Source organism: Saimiri boliviensis, chromosome 11 (assembly GCF_048565385.1).
Source record: "Saimiri boliviensis isolate mSaiBol1 chromosome 11, mSaiBol1.pri, whole genome shotgun sequence".
NCBI lineage: Eukaryota > Metazoa > Chordata > Mammalia > Primates > Cebidae > Saimiri > Saimiri boliviensis.
In genome coordinates, this window is record NC_133459.1 from 16,914,340 (window position 1) to 16,938,856 (window position 24,517).

Genomic DNA, 24,517 nt, shown 5'->3' on the forward strand with positions numbered 1-24,517 from the left:
CCCCAGCCCTGACCGGGTCAGCTCTCACTACCTTCTGCACCTGGGCAGCTGTCTCTTCTCAGGGCATTGATCTGCGATTGGCCAGCGAAGCTCTAATGGGCCCACAAGGCCCCTGGCTGTGCTGTGTTAGCTCCATTTAGAGGCTCAGGACTGTGGAACACAAACCTACCCTGCCCCTCTGGAGCCAGCACTGGCTCTGGAGTCTCTGGGAAAGGCAAGAATCAGATCAGTTCGTTCCGAGGGCTGCCGAAGCTCCTTACCCAGCAATGCCCACCCTCACTCCCTCCCACTGCCTCTCCCTGCTGGCTCGGGCAGGGAGCTGGGAGCCGCAGCCACACTCAGCCAGGCTCTCAACCCATCTGGGGCCCCCCTCCTCACTGCGGGTAGGCAGTAGAGGGTCTCTTCCTGTTTCCGTGTTGGAGGTCTCTTCAAAAGAGCAGAGGACACAGGGGCCTACAGGACAGTGTGGTCCTCGATGCACCTGAAGTCATTCCATCATCACTATAGCTCAAATCAAAGGTCTTATTGACCCCATTGTACAGATGAAGAAATTGAGGCTTGCAGATTGCAAAGCAATGTTTTCTAAATATGTTTGGCCCGACAACCCATCCCCCCTTTTTTTTTTGCACGGAGTAAACCCAAAGCACCCACTTCAAAGCATGCCAAGCATGGTGGCCTATTTCTCACCCCCAGCTGATCCAACACATGCTTCCCAGGAGCTCAGTGTCTGCCCTCCTTTAGCTCAGGGGTTCTGAACCATGACTCCAAGGGCCTGGGGCCTTCCAGCATTTGCATGTGAAACATTACCTGAACATGCATCTTTTCAGCAAGGGTCCATAACTTCCAGTAGATCCTCAGAGGTACCTGGGACCTGACATAAGCAAAGAGCCCGTGTGCCAGCTTGAGTCCCTATAGACAAGGCCCACTTCTGACCTGGGGTTTTGCAAAAGAGACCTGAATGGCAGAGATTCAAGGAAGAGCTCCATGAGAGCAGGAGAAATGGCCCATGTTACAGCAGGGACGAGGGGACAGTAAACAGATGAGCTTGGCTGGAGCAGAACGGGTGTTTGGGAACAGTGACAAATGAGACTGGGGCATTGAGGGGGCCTCGAAGAATGGGCTGAGGCATTTAGATTTGATTGGAGAGACCACGGGGAGCCACAGGACATCATGGAGCCAGCAAGCGGCAGCTCGGGAATCAGGTTTGCAGAAAAGGCAGGCAAGAGTGTAGAGCAGAGATGCGTTGTGAGGATGAGGCTACATGGACAACTGATTCCTGCTGCTTTAGGAGCGCACGCAGGGCTGGTGACGGTCAGGAACATTGCAGTGCTGGAAAGAGCAGTGATGCCCTGGGGAGACAGCTGGCTGGGAGCAAGGACCTTACATCCGAAGGCTCCTGGTTTGAATCCCAGGTCAGCTGTTTCCTACCTACGCAACTTTGGACAAGTAACTTTTCCTGTCCTCTGTGCCTGGGTTTCTTCCTTATGAAACAAAGATAATTGTGCCTGCTTGGTGGTTGTGAACATTCACTTACATGATAGAAAATGCACCTGAAATGCTTACCTAGCAGCAAGGCACACTCCTCAGCACTCGACAATGGCAAGGTCTGTACGACCCCTCAATCCTTTCTGTAAACACTTACCAAATCTCTGCTAGGCACCAGGGGCCCTCCTGGACATCCTAGGATGCTTGCTGACAATAACCCCATGAGATGGATAGCATCATGCCACTTGACAGATAAGGAAACTGAGGCACAGATAAGTTTTTGATCATCAGTAGTGACATCTGTTAGGGTTGGTGCAGAAGCTCACATGTTAAGAGGTCAGTGACAAAGGTGTGACCTCTCTCTGACCCAGGGTGAGAGAAAACATGTGCTCTTGATGGTGTTCAAGGTCATACAACTGATTGATTCTTGGGATTGTGGGTGAAAGGGCGCTGATCCAGACACCAACAGCATCCCACAGACTGTAACATGTCTAACAGTCACCGGGGATCCCATGCACGTGAAGATTCTGACCTTTTGAGGTAGAGGCGGGGCGTAAGACCCTGCGTGCTAACCAGCTCCTAGGTGATGCTTTTTTTTTTTTTTTTCTTTTTTCTTTTTCTGAGAGTCTCACAGTCATCCAGGCTGGAATGTAATGGCACAGTCTCCACTCACTGCAAGCTCTGCCTCCCAGGTTCAAGCAATTCTCCTGCCTCAGCCTCCTGTAGCTGGGATTACAGGCGTAGGCCACTATGTCTGGCTAATTTTTGTATTATTAGTAGAGACGAGGTTTCAGCATGTTGACCAGGCTGGTCTCGAACTCCTGACCTCAAGTGATCCACCCACCTCGGCCTCCCAAAGTGCTGGGATTACAGGGATGAGCCTCCATGCCTGGCCGGTGATGATTTTTTTAGTAACAAGGATTTCCAAAAAAATGGCTTTGGGGTACAACGGACTTGACCTTGAACAAGAGACTGAGCCTCAATTTCCTCATCTGTAGAATGGGTAAATCTTATAAATCTTGCAGGGCTGCTGTGATGATTAAAGGAGATGGTGTCTGCAACCTTAGCTCTTATTAGTAAATACTGGCCAGCATTTACTATTAGTAAATATTGGTAAATAGTAATTAGTAAATTAGTAAATACTAACTAGTAAATAGTAATTAGCAAATAGTATTAGTAATTAGTAAATACTTGCCGGTATTTGCAAATAGTAAATTACTATTTTACTAATTACTAGTATTACCAATTAGTAAAAAATGAGTATTTACTAATTTACTAATTATTGTTTATTGATATTTACTAATAGTAATTATCAATTAGTATTACCATTACTAATTACTAGTACTAATTTACTAATTACTAGCATTACTAGTTAGCATTTACGAATTAGCTCATTACTATTTATTGATATTTACTAACAGTAATTATCAATTAGTATTATTAGTATTACTAATTGCTAGTACTAGTTTACTATTACTAATTACTAAATAACTAGTTTATTGCTAGTAAATACTGGCCAGTATTTATTAATTACTAATTCTATTAGTATTAGCGAATACTAGTATTGGGGTACTGCAAAGGAGAAGAGTAATACTAAAACTGTTTAGTAATACTAATTTGCTGTTAGTAACTACTGGCCCGTATTTGCTAATGTTAATAACTAGTAACAGTATCACCATTCCGGTTTACAGTTGCTATTACTACCGGCCCGGAGCCCCCTCTGAATGTCTGTCTCGGTATGCAGCCAGGCAGGGCTCAGTTCCACATACTCAAACCTCAGGCTGCTTCCCTTGCTCTGCAACTCCTTCCATCCCAGGAGGAAAAAATCAGATGCGTTCTGCCATCTCAAACAGCACCCACGAATCGTTTCACATTCAATTTCCCTATCAAATTCACAGGCAGGAAGCACACGCCATTATTCCATTTCCTAGTGATCTGTGTGGTGGCAGTCGTAAGTGGGACACTTCTTCATGCCCTTGGCACTCCCAAATCTGTGAAACTCCCTTCCAGGCCAGACCCCCTTTCTGGCAGCTGCAGTATACCTCTCCCCCTCCAAAATCCTGACACCACCGTCCCCTGGTCACTGTTTATCCAGGACATGAAGGAGCAACAGTAACGTGTCTCTCTGGAGAACAGCACTGGGTCTCCCTTGGGTTCCGTGGAGGTGAACTTTGGCAGCAGGCAGCAGGGCGAGCTGGATGGATATAGGTTCCAAGGTCAAAGAGAAAACTGTGTGGTCATCCCCTGTGTGCCATTCACAAGCTAAGAGACCTTGGGCAAGGAGGTTCCCTTGCCTCTAGGAAGTCTACGTGTCCTCCCCTGCAAAGTGGGGATGGCAGCCACACAGGGTGGCAGAATCAAAGCGCCTGGTCAAGTGCTGTGCCCTTCATAACTGTGACAGCTGTTTGCTGAGGTTGCGTGAATGGATGGCGTGATGAGATGCCCTGGAAGGAGCTGCTCTCCAGTCTCAGCAGGCGACATTCCTCACTGACGGTCCACTGCGGCGCTAGTTTGACCTCACCTTTGCAGCCTCAGAATCCTGACTGAGTTAGCGTCATCAGAGTAACCGCTTCTGCCCCAGCTTCTCCCTAGACAGAGCAAAAAGGGTCCTGGGGGAGGCGGAGACGGAGAGCTATTCAATACATTCACCACCATGTAAAGCGTGGCACTGACCTCACTGAATAAGGCCGGGTTTGGAGGACCCTTGCAATGCCAAGCCCTGGCTTCTAGTTCATAAGTAGTGGGGAGGTCTGAAGGGGGTCCTGGGGAGTGGCAGCCAGGCTGCTGGGGTTGGCGTAGTGCCTATTTACCAACCAGAATGGAAACTTTTCAGCATCCTAACAACCAGCGTGGATGGTGCAGCACACCCCAGCTGGGCTGCAGCCCTGGCATGAGAGGTGAAAGGAGCCTAACAAACCCCAAGACCTGCCCAGGAGAGTTTAGCAGGAAAAGGCCCCTCTGTGAGTGCAAAAGACTACACCTAATCCAGCACTTTGGGAGACTGAGACAGGTAGATCGCCTGAGGTCAGGAGTTCAAGACCAGCCTGGCCAACATGATGAAACCCCGTCTCTACTAAAAATATAAAAGTTAGCCGGGTGTGGTGGTGCCTGCCTGTAATCCCAGCTACTTGGAAGCCTGAGGCAGAAGAATCACCTGAACCCGGGAGGCAGAGGTTGCAGTGAGCCGAGATCACACGACTGCACTCCAGCCTGGGCGACAGAGTGAGACTGTCTCAAAACAAAATGAAATGAAAAGACTATACCACATACTTACTGAACACCGTTTGTCTCTGCCTCTCTCTATCTCTCTTTGTCTCTCTCTGTCTCTCTGTCTCTTTCAGCCTCAGTCTCCCCATTGTTCAAACCAGAATCCATTTATCTCTGACCCTCCTGGACTCAAAAGGTGAGGTGAGACGTGTGTTTGTGGATGTGTACATGTGCACACGGGTGCAAGTGTGTGCATGTATGTGTGTGTAAAAGGCCACACACTTCCCTCTCTGATGTCTCCACCCCCCCACCCACCTTTCCCCTCCCCGGGTGCTCACACCCATCTCCTCCCACCTCTTGCCCTCCACTCCAGGCCTTACCTGCCACACCCACCTAATGTCTGCCCTCAGCTTAAAAAACACGACCCCTTAGAACAAGCTGACTGGCGAGGGAACTGGCAGGACGGAACGAAAAGCTAATCACACAGAGATGGGCCTGTTTATTTGCATGGCACGCATTTGTCTCTGACTGTTTTATCCACCCCCTGAGCCAACCGAAGAGTTCTCAATTTATCCTGCCCGCACAGAGAGACCAGATTGGCGGCAGGCACGCACATTCACAGAAGCCCAATATAGACTTCCAATTATCTTTTAATTTCGCTCCTGTCTTTATTTGTTCATTTCACTTTTTCCAAACAGGGACTTAAAAAAAAAAGCTGTAATTTATAGAGTTTGAAGTCAACTAGCAGGAGTGTTGTGTTCACCTGCCGGATGGAATGAGACCTCAGGGTAGAAACGGAAGTTCACTTCCAGCTGCCCTGCAAGGAAGACGTCTGCCTGTCACGGGTCCCAAAGTCCCTGTTCTTGTCTGTTCTTCTTTCTCTCTGTATTAACTATAGTTTCATCTCTTCTTTTGAGACAAGGTCTTGCTCTGTTGCCTAGGCTGAAGTGCGATGGTGCAAGCATAGTTCACTGCAGCCTTGACCTCCTGGGCTCAAGGGATCCTCCCGACTCAGCCTCCTGAGTAGCTGGAACTACAGGCATAGGCCACTGTGCTCTGCTAAGTTTTTAACTTTTTTACAGAGAAAGGGGCTCACTCTGTTGCCCAGGCTGGTCTTGAACTCCTGGGCTTAAGCAATCCTCCCACCTCAGCCTCCCAAAGTACTCGGATTATAAGCATGAGCCACCACGCCCAGCCTATTTTCCTATTTTCTATATCCTTGACGTTTCACCTCTGGGGCCTCTCTGACCAGGAGAGACTGCCCCTCTCAGGGTTAGCTAGTTCCTAGAAACAGCAGGTTGCTTACCCAGGAGTATATCTCTCATATGCAAACCAACCAATCAGAACCCACACCCCCACAAGCATCACCTTCGTCAGATTCTCAAGGCCTCTCACACTCTGCACCAGTATTCCCCTCCTCCAATCACCCTAGGCCCAGGTACCAGACAAGTAAAGACAGTCCTGAGCCTGCTGAAAGTATTCCAACTAGCCAGTCTGAATCCTGCTCACCCTGCCTCTCGCTCCTTCCTGCAAAAACCATCAGAAAGTCTTTCTCCCCCATGCTGCTTTCTGCCGCCCTCCCTCTGCCTCCTGACTGACCCAGCGCTTCACCCCAAGGCCCTGCCTGGTACAGTGTGCCCCCTTCTCTTGGAACCTGTGAGTAAAACACCACCTTTCAATGGTAGTTGTATCCTGAACTGGTGGCCTCGCCAGACCTGAATAATAATGAAACCCACATTTTCACACACCGTCAGCAGGCTGTGTTCACTGAGAATTGGAATGCGGGGCAGACAGCAGGAAGCCTCATTTAATGAAGGCATCTTCTAGGCTCAGCTGTTTCACAAGCATTACTTCTGCCCTCAAACAGGGGAAGGTCACAGGAAGCGCCAAGCCAGGACTCAAATCGGTGGCATCTGGCCCCGCCCTTCACCCTGCACCCAGCCCCAAGCTCCAGTCTGGAGGTCTCCAGCCTTTGTTATTTTCACTTCCTCCCAGGTTCCTCTTCTTAGCTATTTCCCCCATTCCCAGCACATCAAACGCCATCGCCACACCCTGTCATCCTAGCATGATGCGGGGACCCCTGTTCCAAACTCCCATGAAAGCCCTCCAGAAACAGCATTTGCACCCCCACCATCTCCCTGCGCGGCATCTCCTAGACCACAGCCTCCATGGGCACAGGAGCCATGGCGGTCTCGCTAACCTATGTCATGACATGAACATCCCAACACATGGCCTGGTACATGGTAAGTATCTTGTAAATGTTTGTTGAATCAATCAATCCATCAGTCTATGCCCCTTCCTTTCTTTATCAATACCCAATTCTAAATACTTCTTTCTGGAATCCTTTTTCCTGACCTCTGTTCTGATAACCCACCTCATTCATCTCTCCTTTGTGATGCATGGTGGCCTGATCATGTCTCAGGCTTATGCCAGGTCTTCTGGATCAGGGACATCAGTTCCCCTGCGGCTGGGACTGTCTTCTGCTCCCAGTGATCCTCCCACCTCCCCACACCACAAGGCTGGTTCCGGCACATCCGGTACCCAGGAGCTTCTCAAATGGAAATGCTATTGTTTGACTTGAAGGATTTAAGCTGGAGCCACACACAGTGCTCTGGGATACGATGGAGCCTTTATCAGGTGGGAAGCGGCAGTCACAGGGGTTGAGAACCTTCTAACTTGGTGGCATCTGAGAGGACAATGAGAGGTCCCACCTCACCAAGGGAGCATTTCAGACGTCTTCCCTTCTCCAAGATACAGCTACCCCTACCAATGGAATGCTAGCCAGGCAACTGGGGGACCCCTCAACCTCAACGAAGCATTTTTCACCCCTGGAAAAACATTCTGATTACCCTGAATAACTCATTCTCTAGTTTCTAGATGAAGACAATGGTCTGTGCAGCCAGAAACGTTATAGATCAGGACTTGTCACTCTCGAGCCATTGGCACTATCTGTCTTGGCCTCAGTTTCCTCACCTGTAAAATAGGAGCAATGATAATAACCACCTCTCCAGATTACTGGAAAATTAAATGACTTGACTTATACAAAGCACCCAGGACTTCATTTCCATTCTGCTACTCACCTTGATTATGTAGAGAGGAACTACTCACCCAACACCCAAGAATGAACAGGAATTTTCAGCAGACAAGTAGAAAAGCTAGCTTATTTTTTATTCCTAGACCCACTGAAAGCTCCTGAGATGACAGTTTCAAATGGAGGTTTCCCAGGACCCACCCCAACCCACTGAATCAGGACATCTTTGAGGCAGAGCTTAGAAATCTGCATCTCTGGCTGGGCGCCATGGCTCACGGTAATCCCAGCACTTTGGGAGACCAAGGCAGGTGGATCACCTGAGGTCAGGAGTTCAAAACCAGCCTGACCAATATGGTGAAACCCCAGTGGTACTAAAAATATAAAAATTGGCCAGGCGTGGTGGCATAGTCCCAGCTACTCAGGAGGCTGAGACAGGAGAATTGCTTGAACCCGGGAGGTGGAGATTGCAGTGAGTCAAGAACATGCCACTGTACTCCAGTCTGGACAACAGAGTGAGACTCCATCAAAAAAAAAGAAAGCAACAAAGAAACAAAGAGAGTAAAGAAAGAAAAGAAAGAAAGAAAAAGAAGAAAAAGAAAGAGAGAGAGAAAGAAAGAGGGGAGGGGAGGGGAGGGGAGGGGAGCGGAGAGCTGCATCTCTAACAAACACCCCTCATAAACCTTGTGCACGTTCCATTGATAGGCACTCCTTTGACCAGGATGGAAAGACAGGGAATCCAGGGGACCTTTCTTGCCAGCCACCAGTGGGACAGGCTGAGGACACCTGACTTCCTAAGAGGTCACACCTGTTGGATGAAGTCAAGTCTGTGAAACTCTGGACGCCACAAACAAAGATTTACATCCCCATTTACAAGCCAGTTGACATAATTTGGAGGTCCAGTTACTCCTGCTGTCAAAGGAGGATAACAATCGTGTCTCTCCCCAAAGGGGCTGTGAGCATGACATGAGATGAGATGAGCTTCATCCCGAGTGTCCAGCCCAATCCACTCAGTGTAAAGACAGTCCCTGCTGGCTATTGTCCCAAATCGTGCAGCGCCCCACATAGACAGGGTTCTCAGCTGAGCCAGCTACAAACTCTGTCCAAAGGGCTTGGAATCCAGCAGGAGACCAGATCTTGCACCCAGTGTACTTCACGATGCAGCAGCTGTGGCCAAAGCTAAAAGAGGAGCCTCTCTCTGAGAACAAGAGACCCAAAGGAGGAAATGGGGATCTTGGACGGATGGAGGCACCAGGGAGGAATGTTTTCACACAGTCTTTCACCCAACTCCAGTGAGCCGGAGGGATGTCTACCAGCCTTGCCAGCCAAGAAGTCACCCTGAGCCTGGGGTTTCTAGGCAGTGATCAGGAGATGAATTTGGAAGGGTAAAACGAGGCTGGCACATAGAGGGCTGTGAACGCCGGCATAGGAAGTCAGGATTGTCTCCTAGAGTCAAAGCCTTCAGAGCCAAATTCCTCCCGCGCATGCATTTCCTGTGGCCCGCAGAGTGGTTTTCGTTTTCATTTTCCAATCAGATGCCAACATTTACAAATTGAGAGGGATGACGTCACTACTGGGATTCTAAGCTTCTCTGCAACGGTGGGAGGGGGAGGCAGTGCTGAGCCACCTGGCCTGATACCATCGGCTGGGGTGGAGTGGACAGGGGTCCTCACTTGTTCACTTTACCTGACCTGCCCTGAGGCAGCAAGAGTTTGGGACCCATGAACAGGACTCTGGGGACCCTTTGAGGACCTTGGACAGCGGAGGGTTAGAATTAGCTTTGTGCTTTGGAAGGTCCTGCTGATGACGATTGATACTAGCGATGATGGTGCCGATGATGAGGAAGAAGAGGAGGGAGGGAGGAGAAGAGTTTCTATTGACTAAGCTTTCACAGTGGGGGCTCTGCCCCAGTGTTTATTTCTGTAGCCCGTTTAGTTCTTACCACAGCCTGACGTGGTGCGTATGCCGTCACCCCCTTTTTCAGATGAAGCACAGTAGTAGGGCTGCTTTCGTGAGGTCATACAGTTGGTGAGTAGCAGAGCCAGGTAATCTGGGTCCAGGATTCACAGCACTGGTGATGGGGGAGGGGAGACGGTAACAGGGTTTGAGAGAAGCGAGTCTTCCCTCAGTCTTTCACCATAGGAGATTGTCTGGTTTTAAAAGAGAAGATGTGTCCCCATCTAACCCTGATCTGAGGACTGATGCCATGTCTTTCCCCATTGTTCTCAGAAAGGTTGGTTTCTCTTAATAAACTTGTCAGGCAGGGAAGGAGGGCAGAGGCATCCACCGGCCGGGTCAGGTGGCTTGGCTGCAGGCCCTGGCTCTAGCCTCCAATGCCTTGTTCCCTGCTTGGCCAGCAAAAAGCTGACCCCACTGCAAGGACCAGCGGCCCCCACGAGAATGACCCCATCCACGCCTACCAGAGCTCCACCTGCTTGTGACTCACCACACCCAAGCCTCTGAGCTCTGTAGATTTGCAAAAGAGAAAATAAAGCACACATATAAAGAATAACCAGCCCCGTGCATTTCCTGGCATCGGGTGACTGTTTGGTTAAGAGCTTCCTCCTTCTTTGTGTGTCTACTGGATACTCCTAACATCCTCTTGCTGCTGTCACAGCTCTGGCTCAGGTAGCCGATCACAAGCTCAGCCCCTGGGCAGACCCCTGACCCCCACCACCAGGGAAGGATTGGAGGAGGCCTGCTGGGGATCTGCCAGCTCTGGGTCCCAGCGGCTACCCTCTGCAGCAGCTCAAAGTCACCTTTGCTCTGACTCCTCTCCTCGGCTAGCCAGCCAGAGCCAGCCCAGAACTCCCTCCCCTCTGCTCGGCAGGACCCAGGAACCGGTCCCTACTGGGCAATTATTAATCAGATTCTTGACATTCCTCAGCCCCAGGTTGGCTGGAGAAGCATGTTCCCCAGAGGAGCAGAGGTCCAGGACTGGCATTTGGATATGCAGCTGACGGGCAAGGTGGTGCTGTCGGCTGCTGCCCTGCTCCTGGTGACTGTGGCCTACAGGCTGTACAAGTCGAGACCTGCCCCATCCCAGCAGTGGGGTGGGAATGCCCAGGCAGAAGTCAAGGAGGAAGCAGAGGGCTCAGAGCAGCCTGCTGTCCAGGGGGCTTCTCCTGGGGCACTGCAGAGGGGACCAAGACGCCGGAGGAGCAGCAAGGGGGCCGAAGCACCGCAGGGCTGCAGCTGGGAGAATCCAAGAGGCTCCTGCGTCCTGGTCACGGGGGCCACGTCTACAGACAGGAAGCTCCAGAGAAAAGGCTCAGGTGAGGAGTGGGGAGGGCAGGGCTCTGACTCTGAGCAGGTGCCTCCGTGCTGCCAGGGCCAGGAAGCCAGCACTGCCGCAGGCGGTAATCCTGACCCTCCCCATCGCCCCCGCTTGGGCAGTGAACCGAACAGCTTCCCGGCTGGACTCACTGCAGCAGCCCACGGCAGCTGTGCGTGCGGTGAGCCTGCTCCATGGCAGGACAGCGAACCCCCTGAGCAGCCAGGGCCAGGGCAACAGGAACCTCCCCACTGTCACCACGTGGCTCCCTTGCAAGGCAGCCGCGAAATGAAGCAGAGCTGGGTCTTCACTCGTGTGATGGGGGTCAACAGAGAAGAGGCTGGGGCTCTCCAGGCTGTGTCCGATGTTGACCTGACCCTGCATCATCAGGAGGGAGCCCCCAACGCCTCCTATACCTTCTCGTCCATAGCCCGTGTCCGAATGGAGGAGAATTTCATACAGAACGTGGATGGGGTCAGGCCCAGTCTCAAGGGCAAGGTGTACGACTACTACGTGGAATCGACCTCTCAGGCCCTCTTCCAGGGCAGCTTGGCTCCCAGGACAGCAGTCCCGACTGAGGTTCCATCCCTTATGCCACCGCCAGCGTCCCAGGGAACAGGGGCAGCCTCAGGAAGCCAAGCTGGTGACACAAAGGGTGCAGCTGAAAGAGCCACCTCCCCTCAGCCAGGGAGGTCATCCTCCACCAGAGGCTTCAGCCGGAAGGAGAGCCTCCTGCAGATAGCGGAGAACCCAGAGCTGCAGCTGCAGCCGGACGGCTCCCAGCTCCCTGCTCCCCACTGCCCAGACCTGGGCGCCCTGCCTAGCTCAGGCAGAAGCAGCTGGGAGCCCCATGTGCAGCTGGTGGCTGGGACCAATTTCTTCCACTTCCCGCTCACCCCTGCTCCAGCCCCACAGGTCCACCTGGATCTGGGCAATTGCTATGAGGTGCTGACCTTAGCCAAGAGGCAGAACCTGGAGGCCCTGAAGGAGGCGGCCTACAAGGTAATGAGTGACAACTACCTCCAGGTGCTGCGCAGCCCGGACATCCACGGGGGCCTGAGCGGGGCAGAGCGGGAGCTGATCCTGCAGCGCCGGCTCCGGGGCCGCCAGTACCTGGTGGTGGCTGATGTGTGCCCCAAGAAAGACTGCGGAGGCCTGTGTTGCTATGACGACGAGCGGGACGCCTGGCACCCGCTGGCTCGCCTGCCTCCCGAGGCCGTGTCCCGGGGCTGTGCCATCTGCAGCCTCTTCAACTATCTCTTCGTGGTGTCCGGCTGTCAGGGGCCCGGGCACCAGCCCTCCAGCCGCGTCTTCTGCTACAACCCGCTCACGGGCATCTGGAGCGAGGTGTGCCCGCTGAACCAGGCCCGGCCGCACTGCCGGCTGGTGGCCCTGGACGGGCACCTGTACGCCATCGGCGGGGAGTGTCTGAACACGGTGGAGCGTTACGACCCCAGCCTGGACCGCTGGGACTTTGCCCCGCCGCTCCCCAACGACACGTTCGCCCTGGCGCACACGGCCACGGCGTGCGCCCGGGAGATCTTCGTGACCGGCGGCTCGCTGCGCTTCCTGCTGCTCCGCTTCTCCGCGCAGGAGCAGCGCTGGTGGGCCGGCCCCACCGGGGGCAGCCGGGAGCGCACGGCCGAGATGGTGGCGGTCAACGGCTTCCTCTACCGCTTCGACCTGCACCGCAGCCTGGGTATCGGCGTGTACCGCTGCAGCGTCAGCACCCGGCTCTGGTACGAGTGCGCCACGTACCGCACGCCTTACCCGGACGCCTTCCAGTGCGCCGTGGTGGACAACCTCATCTACTGCGTGGGGCGCCGGCGCACCCTCTGCTTCCTGGCAGACTCTGTCTCGCCCAGGTTTGTGCCCAAGGAGCTGCAGAGCTTCCCGGCCCCGCAGGGCACCCTCCTGCCCACCGTCCTGACCTTGCCCACCCCCGATTTGCCCCAGACCAGAGTCTAGCAGTCCCTCAACTGGGCTCCTCATGCAAAGCTGGGGGCCGCAGGCCTCCACCGCCAGCCATCCGACCGGGGGCCATTTCCAGACAATCAGGCAGCCCAGGAATGTGGCATAAAGAGGTGAATTCCAGTCCTTTCTCCTCCCCTGGCAGGGGGAGAGGGGTCTTAGATGAATCTTAACCCTTCATGGCTGCGGAGGCCCCACTGCAGACCAGGCGGCCAGGAGCTGGTGTTCCAAGGCAGAAGGGATTCATGTCTTCAGGGATGATCGCCCTTGCTTCAACTCTGAATTCTTGGGGGGATACACCAGGACTCCACCAAAGTTTAGGGGGCATAGCCTCATTGCATCACAATTCTAGGAGCCAGTGGACCCCAGCAGCCCCTCAAGCTGGTTGCTCTGGAGAGGGTTTGGCTCTCTGAGCCGCCAGTGCCCTTTCCTAAACATCAGCAACCGGGCCTGCCTCCAGGGTTCCCAGAAGCTCTGGGACACACAGGTGGGAAAGATGGAGGCAAGTGACTTGGGCAGGACCAGGAAGGAGCCCAGGGAGCCCCAGGGGGCCTGGCCAGAGGGAGTGGTGGTTTGAAAAGTAGAACAACTGAAGTTGGGGCCAGCCTAGGGGACTCTTGCTTGCGAGAAAATTTACCAAAGCCCACCTTACTTTTCTCCTTATTGGAAGAAAGAGAAGCACTCATTGTACCAAGCTGTCTTCTGGTGCAGGTCTGCTAAGGATACAGGGAAGTCTCAGCAGATGGAAGAAACTATGTGATCCAGGGGCCCTCCTGCCCCTCGACCCTCCCCATGTTAACTGACCATCACACTCATGCCCAGATCTCTAGCCCTCTCCCTGTCTGGAAGCTGGGGCAGCCACCACCAGTCAACACTTCAGGTGACAGCATCATTTGCCCTCCGTGTGCCAGGTGCAGTCACCCAGTGTGCCTCATTCACATTTTCAGGTCCATGACCAAGCCGAGGAACTAGAAGATTCTAGTGAAGCATCCAGAGACTGAATCTCCTTTGACACTGGGTTTGATAAACTCTGAATGAAGGAGACCCCCAGCCTCAGAAGGGCACTGGTTCTTCCAGGAGGGACGGGAGAGAGCCTGGCCCAGTGGATTACCACAGCCCTTGTTCCATCTCTGAGGGAGACGCAGACACAGATGGGAAAGCAGTGATGCTCTTGGTCCCAACCAGAAGCCAGGGGAGATGGGAGGTGCACCAGAGCAGGGTCTGATAAGGGAGAAAATAAGGATGCTTTGGACCTCAGTGTCCCTGTCTTGAAAATGGGAGGAACAATTCATGTCCCTATCCACCCTGTGGATAAATGGGAGCCCCCAAGAGACAGTTTTCCCCGTTTCCCAGGTGGTCCCAGCTAGAGCTTGTGTCCCCTGAAGCTGCTGGGGCCCGGCTTGTGGGTCTTGTTGGAAGAAGCAGGACTGGAACAAAGGTTGAAAAAGAGCTTGGCTTGGACATGAGAGGAAAGCGTGGACCGCAGAAGGCCGTCATCCCTGGCCTGGGCCAGAAAGAGGAGGCAGCTGAGTTTCCTCCTAAATCAGAGACTAGGAAGGGAAAGTCAGCTGGGACCATGGCTGCCTCCTGGGGAGAGTGACCCCTGACCCCAGCCAAGGCCACATTCAAGCTCAGCGTCAACACTCAGGCATGAACCTCCAAGGGACCAGTGGGGTGGGTGAGAATAGCTTCAGTGACAAGACCGGAAGGCGGCACTAGCACTGTGCTGCTGGACTGGGGGAAGGACTTGCTTGGGAGGAGAACCGCACATAGGAGCTGGGGCAGGTGGAGCCAGACCCAGCCCTCGAGGGCAGACCTCTAGAGAGGGGCCAGGCAGACGACAAGGCAACAACCACATGAGGCGAAGTTCTGGAAAGGTGCCAAGCCCAGGAGGCGCGAGGACCACTCTGGGAAAACATTCCAAAGCCCACTGCATACCTGTGTTAGAGGGCAGGGACTGATTCCAGGAATAAGGTGGCCCATGTGTTCCAGACCCCAACCGATGGTGGGTGTGGTCTTCAAATGAAAGGGGGAGCTGAGATTTGGGTCTGGGCTGAGAGGAGGTGTACACAGCCCATCTGCTCTACCTCTCATGGGTCCATTGGCAAAACGATTCGTCAGTCATCCTATCTTTTCCTGGCAAGTTCTCACAATGGCCTCATAAGTATTTCAACACAGTGCAGGCAGTCACTACCTGTAGATGAGAGCTGATGTGGTTGTCGTCGCTGGCCTGGGGGTCTCGAGCTGGGCTTCAGGAAGAATGTGGTCAGGGCCTTCATGGTGCAACAAGGTAGCTCAAAACCTTGGAAAGACCCCCTGAGGATACAATGGTCCTTGCAGTTTCAGATGACGCTTTTAAATAAATTCTCTCTTAATGATGGCTTGAGTCCTGCCACTCATGGGAGCATCAGCAGAACCTGTAGGATCTGATTTGGAATTGACATTCTCTACTGTAATTTTGTTCCTGTTTATTTTTAAGTTTTTGTTTCACTAGAAAGATGATGCTCAGTTTTAAACATGGGAAGTGTAGGAGTGGCTTTGTGTGTTACAATAAAACTACATGTGTACACACACCAAAAAAAAAAAAACATGGTCAGGATGTATTTATTTACTCCTGAAATAAACATTTACAGAATGTTTGGGCTGGGCAGTGTTCTAGGTGCTAGAGATGCAGCAGATACATGCCTTACTGGAGCTCACATTGTAGCAAAGGAAAATGGACACTTTTAAAAATTGATTTATTATACTTTAAGTTCCGAGGTACATGTGCAGAACATGCAGGTTTGTGACATAGGTATGCACGTGCCCTGGTGGTTGGCTGCACCCATCACCCCATCGTCTACATGAAATATTTCTCCTAATGCTATCCCTCCCCAATCCTCCCACCCCCTGCTATCCCTCCCCTAGCCCTGATGTGTGGCGTTCCCCTCCCTGTGCCCATGTGTTTTCATTGTCCAACACCCAGAAAATGGACACTTTTAAAAAGAAACACATAGGATCTAGAACCCAGGCAACACACACACTAAGGAGAAAGCTGAGGCGGGGACGTGGGATCATGAGTGCCGGAGGAAAGGGGCTGCTCTTTGCAGTCATGTGATCGGGCCTCCCTGATAGAATGACATTTGAACAGGGACCTGAACGGAAATCAGGGAGTTACCCAGACCAGGACTGGCTCAGGGAATCAGAAGGTTGGCCTTGATGCCAGGAGGACTTTGCTGTGCCCACCAGGGAGAGCAGGGCAGCTTCCAAGGAGTACCATCTTGGTGTGGGAAGAAGGACAGGGGCCCAGCGATTCTGGTTCAACCTTTGTAGTAAGGGAAAGAACTCAATCACACCAACACGGATAACATAGAGGAGTGATAGCCAGTGTCATTACCGGAATGTTGTAGACCCCATACTCAGGTGTGCAGCTGAAATCACCTCATGGGGCCAGAGTCTCGGATTTCTACTTGACTTTGCTTAATAGCCTGGGGTCTGTTGGCCTCCTGCCTTTAGCTTCGGAGTGGTCTCTGTGTCACTTGGCTTCCTGCTTTTCCAATAGGAATTCTTTCTTTGTCAGAAAAAAATAATAATAATAATAAAATTTGGGTTGCTTCCACTTTAAGCCAATCAGGCCCATTATTGAAAAAAATAAAAAACAGACAAAGGGATTAAAAATCTCCCAACTTCGTCACTCAAAGACACCCCCTACTGTGGTGTGTGTCCCTCTGGTCTTTTTCTTCTGTGCAAAGTTTTTGTTTGGCTTGATTTTTGCCTAGATGTGATTATGCTAAATATACATTCAGTTTCTTCCTGTTTGCACTTAGCATTTTATAATAAGCATGTTTCTGTGTTATTACAAATCCTGGGTAAACATCATTCCAATAGCTGCACAGTGTTCCACGGAGTGAATGTACCAAGGTTTATTTAAACATCTCCCCTCCTGTTGGGCCTGTAGGTTTTTGTTTTCTGTTGCTTTCTCTTTCTATCACAAATAAAATGTCCTTTGTTTTCTTGTTTCTATCTGGGGCCTTCATCAATATTTACAAGAGAATGTCAGTCTAGGTCCCGTCTGGAATAGCAGAGTGGTTGAAACCATCATGGAAGCCACAGCATTTGCCTTGGGCTGGGGCCTGGGCCCCTCTGTGACTGTAGGACTGAGCTGTCCTTGGAAGTGCCCAGCAAGAGAGGCAAGGCTGGCTGGAGGGGCCATGCAGGGGTACCGCATTCACTGGGTCCCTGTTCTCCTCTGCCTGCTTTTATATTCATCTCCTCACTCGTCCTCACAACGATCCTATTTTACAGGCGAGAAAACTGAGGCTCAGAGAGTTCAACGAAATTTACCTTCATGGCAAAATCCAAAGACCTTCTGTTTTGATAAAAGTGCTTGAATCTAAGGCCAGGCACAGTGGCTCATGCCTGTAATCCCAGGCGGATCACTTGAGGCAGATCACTCGAGGTCAGGAGTTCAAGACCAGCCTGGCCAACATGGCGAAACTCAACTCCATCTCTACTAAAAATACAAAAATTGTTTGCACATGGTGGTGCAGGCCTGTAATCACAGCTACTCGGGAGGCTGAAGCAAGAAAATCGCTTGAACCCAGGAAAAGGAAGTTGCAGTAAGCCAAGATCGAGCCACTGCACTCCAGCTTGGGTGACAGAGTGAGACTATGTCTCAAAAAAAAAAAAAAAAAAAAAAAAAAAAAAGGTGCTTGAATCCAGCCTTACCGCTTTGCATGCAGTACTCTCTCCGCTCCTCTATGCTGAGATGCTGAGGCAGGGGAGGCCAGGACTCAGCATCAGCCTTGCCCCCAAGCCTGTCTCTACCCACGCTAATCAATTATGCTTCATTTTTGAACTCTGAACTCAAAGAACATTTTCTTAAATTCTCTGATCCTTTCCTTCAGCGTTGCCTGGAAAGAAGAAGAGAAAAAAAATTCTCTTATCCTCAGTACCTGCATCTGTAAAATGGGTTTGCCACTGCCAGCCTCCAGAGGATGTTGTGAGAATTAACACAATAATACAAGGAAAACACCCAGCCTGGGAGCTGCTCAAAGTCCATTTTATACCACTGTAGTCCACACCTGTAATATCAGCACTTTGGGAGTCTTGCTTGAGCCCAGCAGTTCAAGATCAGCATGGGCAATGTGGCAAAACCCCATCTCTCGAAAAAATTCAAAAGTTAGCAGGGTGTGATGGTGTATTCCTGTGGTCCCAGCTGCTTGGAAGGCTGAGGTGGGAGAATCACTTAAGCCTGGGAAGCAGAGGTTGCTGTGAGCTGAGATCATGCCACTGCACTCCAGCCTGGGTGACAGAGTGAGACCTTGTCTCAAAAAAAAAAATAATAATAAATACATAAATAACAGTAAAATTTTTAAAATTTACAGTAGGTCTCAGAAGAACAGTTGTCTCCAGCAGCAGGGCTGTCTCAGCCAGCTCAGAGGAGAAGGTTTTCTCTTACCACCCTCACCATCCCCTGCTCTCTTTCGTCCTGGCCCTGGATGAGGAAGGTTGAGAATTAAGCTGCCGCAGCTTCTTCTTGTCTCAGAAGATCTGGGGTGGGGGATGCTCAACATAAAAGTTACTCATATTTTAGACCATCCAAGTTTTGAGACTGTGAGCCTCTACTCTGCTCTTCCAGGGTAGTTCAGGATTGACTGACAGGCTGATATGAGCTTCCTCAGGCTCAAAGCATTAAGCAATTTCCAGGAGGTGTCAGTTGGTGCTACAGAGCTTCAGAAGCTGCTGAGAGGCCTCTGGGAGCCCTGAGAAGGTACAAGTTGGAGGGGGCTCCCTTCTTTCACAGATTGGGAAGAATCACCCCTTGGGGGAACTGGGAGTATGCTGGGCTGTGTCTGAGCTGCAAATATTTAAAGGCCACTGACAGAGGCACCCAGCACTTCCCATCTTTGTAATCCTTACTGGAAAGGGCCTTGTGGCCCTAGGGTGCTCCTCGGATCCCCCTGAAGCTATGGCTTCATCCCCCTGAACCCTAGGCTGGGGCAGAGGTAGGGGATGAAACACAAAGGGAGGAGGTACCTTCAGGGAGAGAGAAGAAAGGACAGCCTGGAGGAGAGTCTCCACAAACAGCTCTGAGCCTCGGGTTTTTTGAAAAGTGAGATGTGGGTCAAAATAAAACAGAAATGAAAAAGGGATCACGTCTGGGTTGCCTTTGTGTGTGCAGGGAGGAGACACACATTTCACACCATTATAACAGAGTTCCTCTCACCAGGCTCTGTGCAAATACTTTACTGTCATTCTCTCACTCTGCCCTCACTACATCACTGTCTGACAGAGCAATTATCTTCATGGCATACAGGAGAAAGTGCAGACAGGACACGGGACAAAAATTAATTCCTATTGATTTAATAATTATTAGTAATTATAACACCCCCTTTTTAGTGCTAAAAACCTGGAAGAGAGAAATGTAATCACTGTCAATACATTTAAAAAACATGCACAATGCTTATAGGAGGTTTACTTATATTGTCTCTGGCCAAATTCTCCCTTTCCCATCAATTTCTCCACCACATGAATCCGGTCATATGACTTGCTTTGGCTGCCGTGGACAGTAACAAACTTCACACAAGCAGAGGTTTGAAATTTGCTAGAGCATTAGATGTGCTCTCTTGTGGCTCTTAGAAATCTCAAGACTGCCACCATGTGAACAAGCCCAGCCTAGGATGTGGGATGATGAGAGACCCATGGACCAGTTACCCCGGTTACCCCAGTCAATGGTCAGCCAAACCCCCAACCTGTGAGTGAGGCCACTGACCACCAGCTGACCACCTACAGACACCTAAAAGAACCCAGTCAAGACTGGCAGAAGAACCAGCTGGCTGAACCCAGCCCCAGTTGCCAATCCACAGGCTCATGAGAGAAATAGATGGTTGTAGTTTTAAGCCAACCAATTTTGGAATGGTTTGCAACACCACAATAGGTAGGTAATAAAACAATCCTGTGATGTATCACCACTTGGCAAATGAGGAATTTTAGAGTTCAAGAAAGTGAAATCGCATTCCCAGGGTCACACACCTATGTGATAGAAGAGCTGGGAGATCCACCCCACACCCTTACTGCCCAGGTCTGCCTGACTCCAAATCCTGGGTTCTTTCTCATTCAGCCTATGTCCCTGGCTCTGGTCTAGCCAGACTAGGGCACTGGGGACTCTCCTGGGTGCCTGGCCATGGGCCTTGGTGCTAGCCATCAGCTAGGTCTTTTCCAAGACCCGGAAACCAGTGTCTGCAGGGAGAAAGTTCTGAGCCACCGCAGAGGAGGATCTTCACCAAAAAAATCAAGAGATCAGCTCCTTGAAAAACAATCACTGACACCCACTGAACATAGCCACTCTATCAGACAACAATCTTGGCACAGAGCAGCTGCACTCTGCCCTCAAGAGCCTGCCAGCATTGCCTGGGAATTGTTGCTACCTAGAGGATCCCCGAATCAATGGCTGGCAGGAGCTGGTGTGTAAATATCCCAGTTCCCTCAACCCTGGGGTGAGACAACTCCTAGGTTCATGTTCTGCACTGGCTCCCAGATTTCCTAATTGGACTAAGCCCCAGTTTCTACCGGCAGCACCTACCTTGATAGCATCCCTTTAAAAATGTAACTCCAGTCTTCTGGCTGGTGCTCCTACCTACTGCTCCTCCCTTTATTAGACCATAGAGGAGCTGCACCCTTCTTTCCCCTCAAACCTACCCCCTCTACCTTCTTGAGGGCTTCACATCACAGACATCCCTACACTGGCACCAACAATTCCCCCACTAGCTCCTGGACAATTCCAAGCAGCATTCAGATAGGCTCTAGCATCTTTCATCTGAAAAGAAAAGCCACTTCCACATGACTTGCTTGGTAGTACAAAAAATAAAAACCATGAACATACTTCAGAAGGTTAAAAACACTACATAGATATAATGTATCTTTATGTGCAATGAGTGTCAAAGCGATGTGGTTTCTTTGTGTTCTTAAATACAGTTTATCCTCTCTAAAGATTTTTGATTCTTTCTCCTGCAATCGTGTTTATATGATGACATTCAGCAATCTTCACTTTGTAGATAAAATGAGGGTCAGGTTTAACCTGGCCTCAATTTGAATCAGAATACATTCTGAGTCCATTTAAAAAAAAAAAAAAAAAAAAAAAAAGAAACAAAAACTCCAGTTACAGAATCAGATTTGAGGGAGCCAGTATCAGGCACCACCCATACCCTGGGGTCAAGTGTTTCTCTTCTTCAGTTGTACCAGGAACATTTCAACCCATATCTGGTATCTTTTGACCATTTGCTTTCCATTCCTAAATTTGGTCTCTCTCCCCTGGATGAAGCAGTGGGGTGGATGGTGGAAGATGGTGACAAATTAAGACAATATCAATCTCAAAAAGCCCAGGAAAGTAATGTATTTAGTACAAGTTGTCTTTTAAAAAAAAACAAAACCACACATCTGTTATTGCGGTATAATACATATAACACAAAACATATAGTTGTAACCACTATTAAAGCATGCAGTTCAGTGGCATTAAGTGAATCGCAACAGAGTGCATCTATCTGTGTTGTATGTGATTACACAAGATACACAAACATTTATTGTAGAATATGCAACTGGAAAAATCCAGAGAAGCCCAAGAAGACAGTAGAAATCACTTCCTCCCAGAAATAATTGGTCATTGTTTTGCCTTCTTTATTCCTAGTCTCTTATTACCCGTAATTTTTAAAATAAAAAACAGGATCTTACTGTATACATACTTTGTAACCAACCTTTCCCCCCTCAGAACAACATGACTACTTGTGTGTGGAGTTTTAAAAAATATATCACTGGGGCCGGGCGCGGTGGCTTATGCCTGTAATCCCAGCACTTCGGGAGGCCCAGATGGTGAATCACCTGAAGTCAGGAGTTCAAGACCAGCCTGGCCAACATGGCAAAACCCCATCTCTACTAATAACACAAAAATTAGCAAGGCATGGTGGCAGGCACCTGTAATCCCAGCTACTCAGGAGGCTGAGGTAGGAGAATCACTTGAACCTGGGAGGCGGAGGTTGCAGTGAACAAAGATTGCACCATTGCACTCCAGCCTGGGCAACAAGAGCAAAACTCCATCTCAAAATATATATATATATATATATATATATATATATATATATATATATATATATACACACATACATACACACACACAGAGTACACATATATGTGTAATGTATATATGTATATGTATGTATATTATAGATAGTGTAGATATGCATTATAAAATGTATATAAATATATATACATTTTATATACATATATATATCTCTCTCTCACTAGGTTTCTTTTTATTGTGGTAAGATATACACAACATAAAATTTACCATTTTGACCATTTTTAAGCATACACTTCAGTGGCAATAAGGACTTTCACGTGGTCATGCAAGCACCGCCACCTTCCATCTCCTTGTTCATCATCCCAGCCTGAAACTCTGCATGCATTAAACGATACCACCCTGTTCCCCTCTCTCTCCTTAAGTAAAAATTGTCTTTAACTTTGGAAGCATCCCTCATGAGGATGAGGACGTTCTTTTCTCAATGAGCACAGAAAATTGGAAATGTGCCTTAAGCATAAAGACAGACTGGTTTTCATTCATTCTGGAAAGTTCCACAAACAATGCAGCACCCAGCTCAGTGGGATGCTCCAGGACAAGAGAATCCACCCTCTCCAGAGGACATGATAAATAGCTTCCTTCTCTAAGGTGCCAGTGCTCCCTCCTCATTGCCATGGAGAAAGACAGAAGGAAAATCGCCCTCTCTGTTCTCCATGTACTCCCTCCATCCTCTCGCTACATGAATTACTTTGGGGCTCTGACAAAAATATAGATTGGAAATGATAGACGTATAAAATATGGGGATGATTGCATTCCATCATGGGTCCTAATTATGCAATGGCAGACACTTATGGGTATGTGGAACTGCAATCATGGAGTAAGAATCACTTTGAGGTTGTGTGACACCCAGTACAAAAACCATACTTAAGAAGCATCAACTTGCTGTTACCCACAAGGATGAATGGGAGTATGGAGGATTGGGAGACCAAGTCTTGGGTGCAAAGTGGGCATCAGAGAAGGTTCCCCTTTCTGGAGGCAGCGAGGTCCAAAGAGGGAGTGTCAAGGCTAGCACATCTGCCTGTCAAATTGACAGACATGTGTCCCACCCTTCATCCATCAGATGTTCATTAAACCAAAGCTACTTGCAAGGTGCCAGGGGAACAGTTGCGAATGACTGAGCCCATTGTGCTAGGGATGCTAAGAAATAAACAGGTGAGCAATTACAGAAATGATGAGAGACTGGCACAGATTCAGGGCAGGAATCAAATGTAAGGCTGGGGTGGAGAGTGACGGCAGGGGGGCACACTTCAGATAGTTCTCAAGGTGGCTTCCCCAAACAGGTGGCATTTAAACTAGGATATGAACAATGAGGAGGACTTGGCCAGGAGGGAGGAAGTGTGGGGTGGGGGAAAGGGAGGGAGGGAAGATGAAAGAGAGAGAGGCACAAGAGGAAGAGCCTGTCTAGGGGAGGGGACACCAAGAGCAAAGGCTCCATGTCCTAGCCCAAGTGAAGGTCAGTGTGGCCAGAGAGGGCATAGGAAACCAGGTTACACAGGTGTTTTCAGCCAAGATAAGAAGGGTGAATTTTATTCCTAGTACACTGAGAAGCTTTCAGCAGATTTTGTTTACTTAATTTTTACATCAAATGTTTTATTTTACAATAGTTTTAAATGTACAGGAACATTTCAAGGATAATACAACCCACTTACCCCACACCCAGTTTCCCCTGTAGCAGGGGTCCCCAACCATTGTTGGAGTTCTCATACTGGTTCATGGCCTGTTAGGAACCAGGCCACACAGCAAGAGGTGAGTGGTGAGAGAGTGAGCATTACTGCCTGAGTTCTGCCTCTTATCAGATCAGCAGCAGCACTGGATTCTCATAGGAGCACAAACCCTATTGTGAACTGTGCATTTGAGGGTTCTAGGTTGCATGCTCCTTATGGGAATCTACTATCTGGTGATCTGAGGTGGAACAGTTTCATTCTGAAACCATCCCCCACCACCCCAGTTCATGGAAAAATTGTCTTCCACGAAACCAGTCCCCTGGTACCAAAAAGGTTGGGGACGGCTGCCCTACTGTTAACATGTTACATTAACATGGTTCACTTGTCACACTAAGAAGTCAACATTGATACATTATCATTAACTAAGGTCTGTACCTGATTCAGATTTCCCTTTTACCTGATGTTCTTTTGTGCTCCAGTGTTCCATCCAAGACACTGCATTACTTTTAGTTGTCATATCTTCTTAAGCTTCTCTTGGCAGTGATGGTTTTGATACACAGCAGGCAAACCCCAAAATTGGGGCTTACCCTGGGAGGGTTCTTGGCTTCACACAGGAAAGAATTCAAGGGCAAACCAATGGTGACAGACAGCAACTTTTATTGAAGCTGCAGTGCACAGCAGGAGCACAGGGAATGCTCTTTGCACAGTGGGGCTACCTCATAGACAATGCACCCAGAGTAGCAGCTCAGAGGCAATTCTGTGCTCACATTTATTCC

At 49.9% G+C, this 24,517-nt stretch overlaps 1 protein-coding gene across 1 annotated transcript; it reads left to right on the plus strand.

Moving 5' to 3' along the window:
• The first annotated feature begins 10,628 nt into the window (after positions 1 to 10,628).
• KLHDC7A (kelch domain containing 7A) lies at positions 10,629 to 13,219 on the plus strand. The gene has a single exon (XM_003934950.4). The coding sequence runs from the start codon at positions 10,629 to 10,631 to the stop codon at positions 12,960 to 12,962; it is 2,334 nt and encodes a 777-aa protein (XP_003934999.1). The 3' UTR covers positions 12,963 to 13,219.
• The last annotated feature ends 11,298 nt before the right edge of the window (positions 13,220 to 24,517 follow it).